Genomic DNA, 12,379 nt, shown 5'->3' on the forward strand with positions numbered 1-12,379 from the left:
CGCACACGCACACACACACACACACACAACACACCCTGTTCAAGTAAAAACATGTGTCCCTCCATTGTTATTGATGTCAGGCCTACTCCTGTGTACTAAATAATGTGGTGCCGTGGACAGTGAGAATAATCTGTGTTATAAAAGCATATCTGAGTGGACAGATTTCTGCAGGCTGTGGGACAGACGAGGGGGAGGAGGAGGGGGGAGGGAAATATATAAAGGGAGGGGGAGGGGAGGGGGAGGGGATATGTACTGTATGTCAGTATTACCCTGCACATCTGACCGAGGGGAGGGGCCACAGGAGAGATGTTAGAGATGTTAGTCTGGAGTGAAGATGACATGAGAACAGAAAGCATGAGAGAATGAGAGATGAAAAAGAGAACGTACAAAAGGGCACAACTGAAATGACACGATGTGACAGGCTAATACAACAGCTAATAGCCAAAAGCTCAGAATACATCTGAAATCAAAGAACGAAGCATGGTGGGGAATAGGGATGTTCATCAGTTATCGAAAATCGATAATTGATCGTTAAGGAATGGAATCGATCATGTGGAATTCTTATCGATTATTGTTATTATAATTTATATATATATATATTTTTTGGGACTAGGTTTGGGTGGAATTCGTTCCTCCTCGCCCCACTCCATTGCACAGCCGACTAACGTGAGGTGGAGCTTCATATAGTCTCTAGTTTTCTTGCAGGGCACGGGCCTTTGTGCCAACAAAACTGTTTTAAACATGGGGAATTCACACCGGCATGCGCCGGGGACAGCAGAGTGTTGGAGAGGAGACACATTGAAATAAAGAGTTCATTGAGGAGAACACGTTGTCTTTCGTATTTTCTGCCATAGGCATTCATTTTGTAAAAAGAAAAAAAAATATATATATATTATTATTAATATGATCGATAATCGATAATTGATCGTTAATTTTCCCCGATTTTCGATTATGGGAAATTTTCAAAATGAACATCCCTAGTGGGGAATGAAGGGTTAAGTTTGCGGGGGGTTGGGCGGACAACAGAAGCCGGGGGGGGAGACGTGGTGCTGATGAGACATAACTCCTGTGACTCAAAGCGAAATCTCTCTCGTTAGTCAATTAAGACAATTAAATATTCAGTCAATTAAGACAATTAAATGTTCATCGGGATACATGTTGCAGTGAGAGGAAGGCAGCCGTAAGCCTGTCTGAAAAATAACTGTCTCTTTGTTCTGTTTGTTTTTCGCACTGATGTGGACGTGAACTGAAATCCCAGGGAAAGAAGACTTCATGGTGATGGTGGTGTGTGTACATGCACGTACAAACATGTAACTAGACGTACATGTAACTAGACGTAACTAGTTTGTGGAGAAACACCTAGTTATGTCTTTCGTGTTTGTGTACAAACACGTAACTAGGTGCTAGTTACATTCCAAAATAACTCTTCAGCCGGAGGCGGAACTCGCCATCTTCGGCTGTTCGGAGTCTTCTCTGCTCCTCCCTACGGCTGTGCAACAGTCTCTGACGCACGGGACGATCGTCGCCAAGAGACTCATTCTGAAGGAGTGGAAGTCCCCCTCTCCACCTTCCTTTCAGCTGTGGCTGGCGGACATGGTTTCGGTTGTGCGTATGGAGAGACTCAGGTTCCTGAGGACCAACGCACTATACGAAGTTCTCAACTACTTGGGAATGTATTTATTTACGTACTATTTACGTAAATAAAGCACGTACTATTTACGTGCTAGTTATGTGTTTTGTACACAAACACATAACTAGCACGTATTATTTTTTTATTTTTTTTGTTTGTGACTGGGATCATGCGTGCTTCTCTGGTTGTGGTGCATTTACAGAATTGTTTACAAAGAGAAACTTCTGACAAAGAGGACAGGAAGGAGGAAGGAGGAAAAGAACTGACAGCAATTACTGCCCGAAATGAAATGCTCCACCTCACCAAGAATGTGTGTGTGTGTGTGTGTGTGTGTGTGTGTGTGTGTGTGTGTGTGTGTGTGTGTGTGTGTGTGTGTGTGCGTGTGCGTGTGCACACATGCAGCCCATAACATTTCAGTACAGCAGTGGTTCCTAAACTGGGGTATGCATACCCCTAGGGGTATGTGGAGATACTACAGGGGGTACTTGAGAGGAAGGGGGAAATGTAAAAATGTAAGAATCATGAAAATGAGAGAGAGAGAGAGAGAGAGAGAGAGAGAGAGAGAGAGAGAGAGAGAGAGAGAGAGACAGAGACAGACAGACAGACACAAACACAGAGAGAGAGAGAGAGAGAGAGAGAGAGAGAGAGAGAGAGAGAGAGAGAGAGAGAGAGAGAGAGAGAGATTCTAAATAGTTTTACTGTAAAATTTTCTACCAGCCACTTACTTTTGGTAGGTTTTGGAACTTTATTTTAAAATTAGGGGGAATAAGAGGAGAGAGATGTTGATCCAAAGTTTAACTATTCTTTATCTCTTTGTCATAATCTTCACTTCATGTTATAAACAAGGGCTAAACACACTGTTCCTTTAAAACCACTCCTCTTCCTGGAATGAAGCAAATTCTTCTTCTTCAATTGAGATGGGTGTAAACATGCTGTGAAGTGCAAGAGCTGACAAACCCATTCACTGCAGATCAGCACATGAACATGAAGACAAGAAACAGATTGCTGTTTCTGATTGGAGCACAGCTCTCCCCCCCCCCCCACCTCCAGTTGAGGGACAGTGAAACTATCTGACACTCTCACTGAGAAGTGAAATGGCGCAGCAAGGAATTGAGCTGTTCGGGGCAAAGCTCTGCTGTTCGATCTGTCTGGATCTACTGAAGGATCCGGTGACTCTTCCCTGTGGGCACAGCTACTGCATGAGCTGTATTAAAAGCTACTGGGATGAAGAGGATCAGAAGAAAATCCACAGCTGCCCCCAGTGCAGACAGACCTTCATACCGAGGCCTGTCCTGGTGAAGACCACCATGTTAGCAGAGTTGGTGGAGGACCTGAGGAAGACAGGATTCCAAGCTGCACCTCCTGATCACTGCTATGCTGGACCTGGAGACGTGGGCTGTGATGTCTGCACTGGGAGAAAGCTGAAAGCCCTCAAGTCGTGTCTGGTGTGTCTGGCCTCTTACTGTGAGCAGCACCTCCAACGTCACTATGATGCAGCTCCATTAAAGAAACACAAGCTGGTTGAAGCCACCGTGAAGTTTCAGGAGAACATCTGCTCTCATCATGATGAGGTGATGAAGATTTTCTGCCGTACTGATCAGCAGTGTATCTGTTATCTCTGCTTAATGGATGAACATAAAGGCCACGATGCAGTCTCAGCTGCAGCAGAAAGGACCGAGAGGCAGAAAGAGCTCGGGGTGAGTCGGCAACAAATCCAGCAAACACTCCAGGACAGAGAGAAAGACGTGAAGGTGCTTCAGCAGGAGGTGGAAGCTATCAATCTCTCTGCTGATAAAGCAGTGGAGGACAGTGAGAAGAACTTCACTGAGCTGGTCCGTCTCATTGAGAAGAGAAGCTCTGAGGTGAAGGAGCAGATCAGATCCCAGCAGAAAGAGGAAGCGAGTCGGGCCGAAGAACTTCAGGTGAAGCTGAAACAGGAGATCTCTGAGCTGAGGAGGAAACACACTGAGCTGGAGCAGCTCTTACACACAGAGGATCACATCCACTTCCTCCACAGTTACCCCTCAGTGTCACGTCTCAGTCAATCTACAGACTCACCCAGGATCGATACCCGTCCTCTGCGCTACTTTGAGGATGTGACTGCAGCTGTGTCAGAGGCCAGAGAGAAACTACAGGACATTCTGACAGAGGAATGGCCTAAGATCTCACTGACAGTGACTCAAGTGGATGTTTTACTGTCACAACCAGAGCCCAAGACCAGAGCTGACTTCTTACAATATTCACGTCAGATCACACTGGATCCAAACACAGCACACAGAGGGCTGTTATTATCTGAGGGGAACAGAAAAGCAACACAAATGAGAGAAAAGCAGTCATATTCTAGTCATCCAGACAGATTCATTGACATGGCTCAGGTCTTGAGTAGAGAGGGTTTGACTGGCCGTTGTTACTGGGAGGTGGAGGGGAATGGATCTGGAGTTGGAATAGCAGTTGCTTATAAGAATATTATCAGAACAGGGAATGTAAGTAGTTTTGGATACAATGACAAGTCTTGGGAATTATATGATTACAATAACACACATAAATTTGTACATAACAGTATCGAAACTCCCATCCCAGGCCGTCTGCCCTCCAGAATAGGAGTGTACCTGGATCACAGTGCAGGTATTCTGTCCTTCTACAGCATCTCTGAAACCATGACTCTCCTCCACAGAGTCCAGACCACATTTAGTCAGCCTCTCTATGCTGGACTTTGGCTTTATGATGGAGCCACTGCTGAGTTGTGTAATCTCAAGTAGACAGAGTTATTAAAGCAGCAATGTGTGGTACAGGAGTAGATCACCTGTCAATCAAACAGTGTGGGCGGGGCTTTGATTTTATGTTGCTGCAGTTTGAGTCTCTTATCTGTCTGTTCAGTTGTGGCTATGACTGATCATGCTACTGGGCTGTGCATCTTCACTGGCCTCACGATTGGATTCGATTATCATTTACGGTACTGGTCTTTGATTAGATTCCACGATGCATCATGATGCATCTCAATGCATCCTCCATGTTCTATATTACTGCACATGGCTACTTTTTCATCAATTATTACAACAAGCAGTTGGATAAATATGAACTCACCTTTTTATTTAGAAAGTGCTTTACAAATCAGAATGTCAAAATAAATGTTAAACATAAATGTCTTATCATTCAATTAAATTGTAAACTAAAATAAACTAGAAAAGTGCATTCAGTCAGCAGAGTGCAGATCTTCGCCAGGCACCGCTACGCCTAACCATGGCCAAACCGAACCACTTGCCGATAACAAGGAAACATTAAACCGCCACATTGTTTCATTGAGTTTGGTGTACAACCAAGAGTAAACAGCACATATCGTGTTTATAGCCTGACTTACAGTACCTTATATAATAAAGATTTAAAAGCTTGTTCGATTCAGTTAATCAAAAAACAAAATCTAATATCTACATATAGGCTATATACTATATTTAAATGTACGTTGATATATCCTGGTTTTCATTAGTCTGAAATGCCCAAAGAAAATCTGTAATGTTTTCTGCTGTTTCTGTTCCACTGCATGGGCCTTAATGGAGCAGCCATAGTAACCTAGAAATCTTTCCTTTATTATAGCTGAATAGTTGTTAATAATTTGATTTTGTTCCCTGCTCTTTCTAGAAAAGTGAACTATGTAATCATTATTATTATAATCAATATGGTGAGGATTTGTTTTCCTCCACAGTGCTGACGTACTGTTTGACATATTGATTGTGTGGATGAAGTGAATATTATGTACATGGAAAGATTGAACCAGAATCATTCAGGTATTAGTGAATTGATGTGTGATCAATGTGAATGTTTGAAAAGATCAATAAAGTTTTAATTCCAAGAAGGAATAAAGTATTTATTCTGTATTAGTTTCAGCAAGCAAAGCTGCTATAAAATGTGAAACTAATATGACATAACAACAAAGTGCAGTCTTCATGTCTACTAACTCATCTTGATGTGTGTGTGTGTGTGTGTGTGTGTGTGTGTGTGTGTGTGTGTGTGTGTGTATATATATATATACATATATGTATGTATATATATGTATGTATGTTTAGATTTCATCAGTGAAAACAGGTAGTCGACAAATATTTTTTGTCATAGTTTTCATTGACGAAATTAACACTTACCGTCATGATTCAGAATTCATACCAAATAGAACAGACAGGAGGTTCAAAACATGGGAGCGGGGACCCAAGATACACTGGGAGTTACTGAAGAATGGGAATATTAAAAGTTTTCAAGAAGTGAATGATCAATTTGGCTTGGCTAATCAGGACTTTTATAGGTATTTGCAATTGAGACATTACATAGAGCAAACAATGAGAGAGGGGAATCTAGTTGGATCAGAATTGGGAATAATTAATATGTTTACCTTGGCACATGAATCAAACGGGAAGAAAATTAATTTCGAACTTATATATGAGAGTGGAAGATTTGAAGGGCAGTGACACAATATATATAAAAGAGAAATGGGAGAGAGAAGCAAATATTGAGATGACAGTGGAGGAATGGGAAGAGGTCTTTGAACAACAGTGGAAAACAACATGCTCCTCATCTTGGAGAGAACATGGATGGAAAAATATCACAAGATATTTTTTAACTCCTGCACAGAAAAAATATCAAAACACAAGGTGCTGGAGAATGTGTGGAGCAGACAGAGCTGACCATTTCCATATATTCTGGGACTGCCCTATTCTAAAAGGTTACTGGCAAGAATTAAAGAAATGTATGGATGAAATAACCAAAGTGAATCTTCCACTCTCATTTGAGGTATTATACTTGGGGAAAGTAGACCAAGGGCTTGTGCGATTAGGAGACAAACATATATTTAGAATGATGTTAATTGCAAGTAAGAAAGCGATTACAAGGAAATGGCTGAAGGCCGAAGCACCTAGGGTGGATGATTGGATTGAAGTAATGCATGATATATATGTGATGGAGAAGCTGACTTATGCTATCAGACTGCAACAGGATAAGTTGAAAGGAATTTGGGAAAATTGGATCGAGTATATAGCGCCAATTAGAGCAGACTTTGTATAAAAGATTGTGCAGGGCAAGGTATCCCTTAGTTCAAGGTTTAATAGCTACAGATATGTACATGTTATGATTTATTTTTGTATTTTTTGTTAATGAATGTAAAAAACAGAGCTGATATAGAGATGAGTAAATCGATGTATGGAGAAGAGCATAAAGAAATGTGTGGTACTGAATACAATTGTAAATAAGCATACATGGGAATTGAGAGAGAGGGGGGAGTGGGGCAGGGAATGCAGGGATATGATTGTATGTATGTATGTAATGTATGAATGATATAACACTATGTATGACACAAGAAAATAATAGTAATGATGTATCAGATGCTCTGTATTCCATGCTGAAGAACAATAAAAAAAGAAAAAAAAAAAAAAAAAAAAAAAAAAAGTTAAGTTAAGTTAAGTTAAGTTAAGTTAAGTTATCCTTTATTTATCCCCATGGGGAAATTCATCCTCTGCATTTGACCCATCCTCTACTAGGAACCTTCCTAGAACTAGGAGCAGTGGGCAGCCGCAGTGCAGCGCCCGGGGACAAACTCCAGTTCTTTTGCCAGTGCCTTGGTCAGGGGCACCGACAGGAGTATTAACCCTAACATACATGTCTTTGATGGTGGGAGGAAACCGGAGCACCCGGAGAAAACCCACACGGACACGGGGAGAACATGCAAACTCCACACAGAAAGGACCTGGGACGGACCGGGGTTCGAACCCGGGACCTTCTTGCTGTATGGCAACAGTGTTAACCACTGAGCCACCGTGCCGTCCAAAGGAGTGGAAATCCCCTTCTCCACCTTCCTTTCAGCTGTGGCTGGCGGACATGGTTTCGGTTGTGCGTATGGAGAGACTCAGGTTCCTGAGGACCAACTCACGTACGAAGTTCTCAGTTATTTGGGACCCGCTCCTGGCCTACTTTGACGAGGTTAGAAACAACGAGTAACTCGCCCAGCTCATTTCTCACAGACTCCTTGCACGGGATTTCATGTCCAGCATCTCTTGTAAGCACTTATGCACCTTACAGTATGCGGCTGGTAGCATCATTGATAGGGCTTTCACACCGGCAGGGCTCCGTGCCGGTTCCGGTTCCCGAACCCAAATTTGAACCGGCCGGCGCGTTCAGACCAAACAAATAACTGGTTCGGAACCTGAAAAGTTGGTTCTCAGCGGAACCAAAAAATAGTTGTTTTTTCCTTGCGAAGCGTGACATCATCAGTGGGCATGTCTTATTCTAGGCTGTGAAGACGAGCAGGAAGGAGAAGAAGGCAGTGACAACATGGAGAAAAAGAATTTGCAGTGGTCTCCTGAGGAAACCAAATGTTTAGTGGCGATTTGGACATCTACCGAATCTCAAGAAATCAGAATCAGAATCACTTTTATTGCCACAGTATGCAAGTTACATACGAGGAATTTGTCTTAGTGTCTGTATGCAGCGTAGCGGTTACATCAATATACAGAGATAAGAAGTAGGAAGATAACTAACGGCAATCGCAAGGTTGCAAGTGCAATCAAATCGAATCAAATCGAGCTAGAAAGCAGTACAAGAAAGAGCAAGTTGTATGCCGACCTTGCGGAAGAGATGGCCAAGGCTGGGTTCACTCTAACGCCAGACCAAATAATTAATCAACTTAAAAAACTGAAGAAGGACTACCGAATAATGTCCTCCCACTTTGGTTCCGCTTAAACTGGTGTGAACACGGGCTGGTTCGCCAGAAAGCACCAAGGTTCTGAGACTCCAGAACGGAGCCAGAGCCAGAACCGTGTCTGTCTGAAAGCGGTAATAGTAATGTAATGTTGGTATGTTTTTTGGTTGTTTTTTTTGTGTATGTGTGTGTCTGAGTTGGTTTTGCTTTTGTGCGTGCGCGCGTGTGTGTGTGTGTCGGTTCATTTGTTATCTGTTAGCACACGTTCCCACTGTGTGTACGTTCCGGCGAGCCAAGCACAGAGGCCAGAGTGTGAGGAGAGACAGCCTCCTCACACACAGGCTGACAGGTGGAATCCACTTCTTTGCTCTGTTGCCTTGTGAAGCCTCAGGCCATCATGTAGCTCTCCCGAGAACAAGCTCTCTTTGGTCACAAGATGACTCTTTCCTCCTTGTTCATATTTTGACTCTACTGTGCCCACTTGTCTGTGAAATGTCCTCATCGACTCCCAAAGCGTTCTAACACAACTGACTCACACGGTGAACATTAATGTCACCAGTCTGTTGACCTACCTACAGTAGAACCAATAGAAATGTTGGTATTTTGTATTTTTTGAAGATATGCTCCCTTCATTGGAGGAAACCCCACTGATTGCAGTGAGACCCAAATGGTGTGTGTGTGTGTGTGTGTGTGTGTGTGTGTGTGTGTGTGTGTGTGTGTGTGTGTGTGTGTGTGTGTGCACAACATTTCAGTAATACATTAAAATAGTAATAATGTTAAAAAATCTTAATTTGAGTATTGAAGGTGATACCCATTCGTGTGTTGTGTTTGTCACTTTTATGTTGTTTGTTCATGAGGACCGCAATGGAAACAAGCCTATGCTTTAGCTACGGCTTTATTGTGTTTTTATCCTCGGTGATTGTCTGTATCTGTATTTGTGTCCCTGTGACAGACAGAGACAGACAGACAGACAGACACAAACACAGAGAGAGAGAGAGAGAGAGAGAGAGAGAGAGAGAGAGAGAGAGAGAGAGATTCTAAATAGTTTTACTGTAAAATTTTCTACCAGCCACTTACTTTTGGTAGGTTTTGGAACTTTATTTTAAAATTAGGGGGAATAAGAGGAGAGAGATGTTGATCTAAAGTTTAACTATTCTTTATCTCTTTGTCATAATCTTGCCTGATAACCTGCACCTTCCCCTCTTCTTCAATTGAGATGCGTGTAAACATGCTGTGAAGTGCAAGAGCTGACAAGCCCATTCACTGCAGATCAGCACATGAACATGAAGACAAGAAACAGATTGCTGTTTCTGATTGGAGCACAGCTTCCCCCCCCCCCCCCCCACCTCCAGTTGAGGGACAGTGAAACTATCTGACACTCTCACTGAGAAGTGAAATGGCGCAGCAAGGAATTGAGCTGTTCGGGGCAAAGCTCTGCTGTTCGATCTGTCTGGATCTACTGAAGGATCCGGTGACTATTCCCTGTGGGCACAGCTACTGCATGAGCTGTATTAAAAACCACTGGGATGTAGAGGATCAGAAGAAAATCCACAGCTGCCCCCAGTGCAGGCAGACCTTCATACCGAGGCCTGTCCTGGTGAAGACCACCATGTTAGCAGAGTTGGTGGAGGACCTGAGGAAGACAGGATTCCAAGCTGCACCTCCTGATCACTGCTATGCTGGACCTGGAGATGTGGGCTGTGATGTCTGCACTGGGAGAAAGCTGAAAGCCCTCAAGTCCTGTCTGGTGTGTCTGGCCTCTTACTGTGAGCAGCACCTCCAACGTCACTATGATGTAGCTCCATTAAAGAAACACAAGCTGGTGGAAGCCACCGTGAAGTTTCAGGAGAACATCTGCTCTCATCATGATGAGGTGATGAAGATTTTCTGCCGTACTGATCAGGAGTGTATCTGTTATCTCTGCTTAATGGATGAACATAAAGGCCACGATGCAGTCTCAGCTGCAGCAGAAAGGACCGAGAGGCAGAAAGAGCTCGGGGTGAGTCGGCAACAAATCCAGAAAACACTCCAGGACAGAGAGAAAGACGTGAAGGTGCTTCAGCAGGAGGTGGAAGCTATCAATCTCTCTGCTGATAAAGCAGTGGAGGACAGTGAGAAGAACTTCACTGAGCTGGTCCGTCTCATTGAGAAGAGAAGCTCTGAGGTGAAGGAGCAGATCAGATCCCAGCAGAAAGAGGAAGCGAGTCGGGCTGAAGAACTTCAGGTGAAGCTGAAACAGGAGATCTCTGAGCTGAGGAGGAAACACACTGAGCTGGAGCAGCTCTCACACACAGAGGATCACATCCACTTCCTCCACAGTTACCCCTCAGTGTCACGTCTCAGTCAATCTACAGACTCACCCAGGATCGATACCCGTCCTCTGCGCTACTTTGAGGATGTGACTGCAGCTGTGTCAGAGGTCAGAGATAAACTACAGGACATTCTGACAGAGGAATGGCCTAAGATCTCACTGACAGTGACTCAAGTGGATGTTTTACTGTCACAACCAAGAGAGCCCAAGACCAGAGCTGACTTCTTACAATATTCACGTCAGATCACACTGGATCCAAACACAACAAACACACGGCTGTTATTAGCTGAGGGGAACAGAAAAGCAACATACATGAGTGAAGAACAGTCATATTCTAGTCACCCAGACAGATTCACTGAAAGGCCTCAGGTCCTGAGTACAGAGGGTCTGACTGGCCGTTGTTACTGGGAGGTGGAGTGGAATGGATCTGGAGTTATAATAGCAGTTGCTTATAAGAATATTAGCAGAACAGGGGATGTAAGTACTTTTGGATACAATGACAAGTCTTGGGCATTATATTATTATTACAACACACATCAATTTGTACATAACAGTATCAACACTCCCATCCCAGGCCGTCTGTCCTCCAGAGTAGGAGTGTACCTGGATCACAGAGCAGGTATTCTGTCCTTCTACAGCGTCTCTGAAACCATGACTCTCCTCCACAGAGTCCAGACCACATTTACTCAGCCTCTCTATGCTGGACTTTGGCTTTCTGGTGCAGCCACTGCTGAGTTGTGTAATCTCAAGTAGACAGAGTTATTAAAGCAGCAATGTGTGGTACAGTAGATCACCTGTCAATCAAACAGTGTGGGCGGGGCTTTGATTTGATGTTGCTGCAGTTTGAGTCTCTTATCTGTTTGTTCAGTCATGGTGGCTATCACTGCTCATGCTAACGGGCTGTGCATCTTCACTGGCCTCACAATTGGATTTGATTACCATTTACTGGTCTTTGATTACATTCCACGATGCATCATGATGCATCTCAATGCATCCTCAATGTTCTATATTACTGCACATGGCTACTTTTTCATCAATTATTACAACAAGCAGTCGGATAAATATGAACCCCCCTTTTTATTTAGAAAGTGCTTTACAAATCAGAATGTCAAAATAAATGTTAAACATAAATGTCTTATCATTCAATTAAATTGTAAACTAAAATAAACTAGAAAAGTGCGCTCAGTCAGCAGAGTGCAGATCTCCGCCAGGCCCCGCTACGCTTAACCATGGCCAAACCGAACTACTTGCCGATAACAAGGACACATTAAACCGCCACATTGTTTTATTGAGTTTGGTGTACAACCAAGAGTAAACAGGAGGGGCTCTATTCTCCCACAGGCCATCGGCGCTATTACGGGCCTTAACCGCAAAAAAACGTGCCTTGCGCCTGTTTCGGCAAGATAGCAATAGGCTTTAGGCTGCCAAATGCGCTTTAGGCCGAATGGGCGTGGCGCAGTCCCAAAGTGGGCGTGTCGGCGCTAAATACCAGCCTAGTCATATCTTGGGAGCTGGCCTACATTTAGCGCTTTGCGCTTTTCAAAAGCAGGCCTATTCTTTGCCTTCACTGCTTCTTCTCTGTCACCCTTCTCTCTCTCTCTCTCTGAGTTCCCAGCATGCATTGTGTTTCTTCATTTCGCTACTAAATAGCCACCAAATGAGCCAAAATAGATATAAAAGGTAGTTCTAAATTAATGTGTAATGGTAACACAGCCTGCCATTGTCAACATTTCAATATTGGACCAAATAAAACCTCGAAATG

General features: G+C 43.5%; 3 protein-coding genes across 3 annotated transcripts in view; 2 read left to right on the forward strand and 1 right to left on the reverse strand.

Annotated features, from left to right (window-relative positions):
• Window positions 1-12,379, reverse strand: part of rgs3a (regulator of G protein signaling 3a) — a gene marked incomplete at its 5' end in the record, with an annotated part of 288,237 nt that overhangs the window by 217,334 nt on the left and 58,524 nt on the right. The gene's annotated exons all lie outside the window — the stretch shown is intronic.
• LOC310795751 (E3 ubiquitin/ISG15 ligase TRIM25-like) lies at window positions 2,725-5,451 on the forward strand (the record flags this gene model as incomplete). Its single annotated transcript, XM_083657823.1, has 1 exon — window positions 2,725-5,451. One exon carries the CDS (start codon window positions 2,725-2,727, stop codon window positions 4,387-4,389), a length of 1,665 nt encoding a protein of 554 aa, XP_083513949.1. The 3' UTR covers window positions 4,390-5,451.
• LOC310795749 (E3 ubiquitin/ISG15 ligase TRIM25-like) lies at window positions 9,703-11,792 on the forward strand (the record flags this gene model as incomplete). The annotated part of the gene is made up of 1 exon (XM_083657821.1): window positions 9,703-11,792. One exon carries the CDS (start codon window positions 9,703-9,705, stop codon window positions 11,368-11,370), a length of 1,668 nt encoding a protein of 555 aa, XP_083513947.1. The 3' UTR covers window positions 11,371-11,792.

The sequence above is a fragment of the Poromitra crassiceps genome (genome assembly GCF_964638095.1).
Source record: "Poromitra crassiceps genome assembly, chromosome: 21".
In the NCBI taxonomy this organism is placed as follows: Eukaryota; Metazoa; Chordata; class Actinopteri; order Beryciformes; family Melamphaidae; genus Poromitra; species Poromitra crassiceps.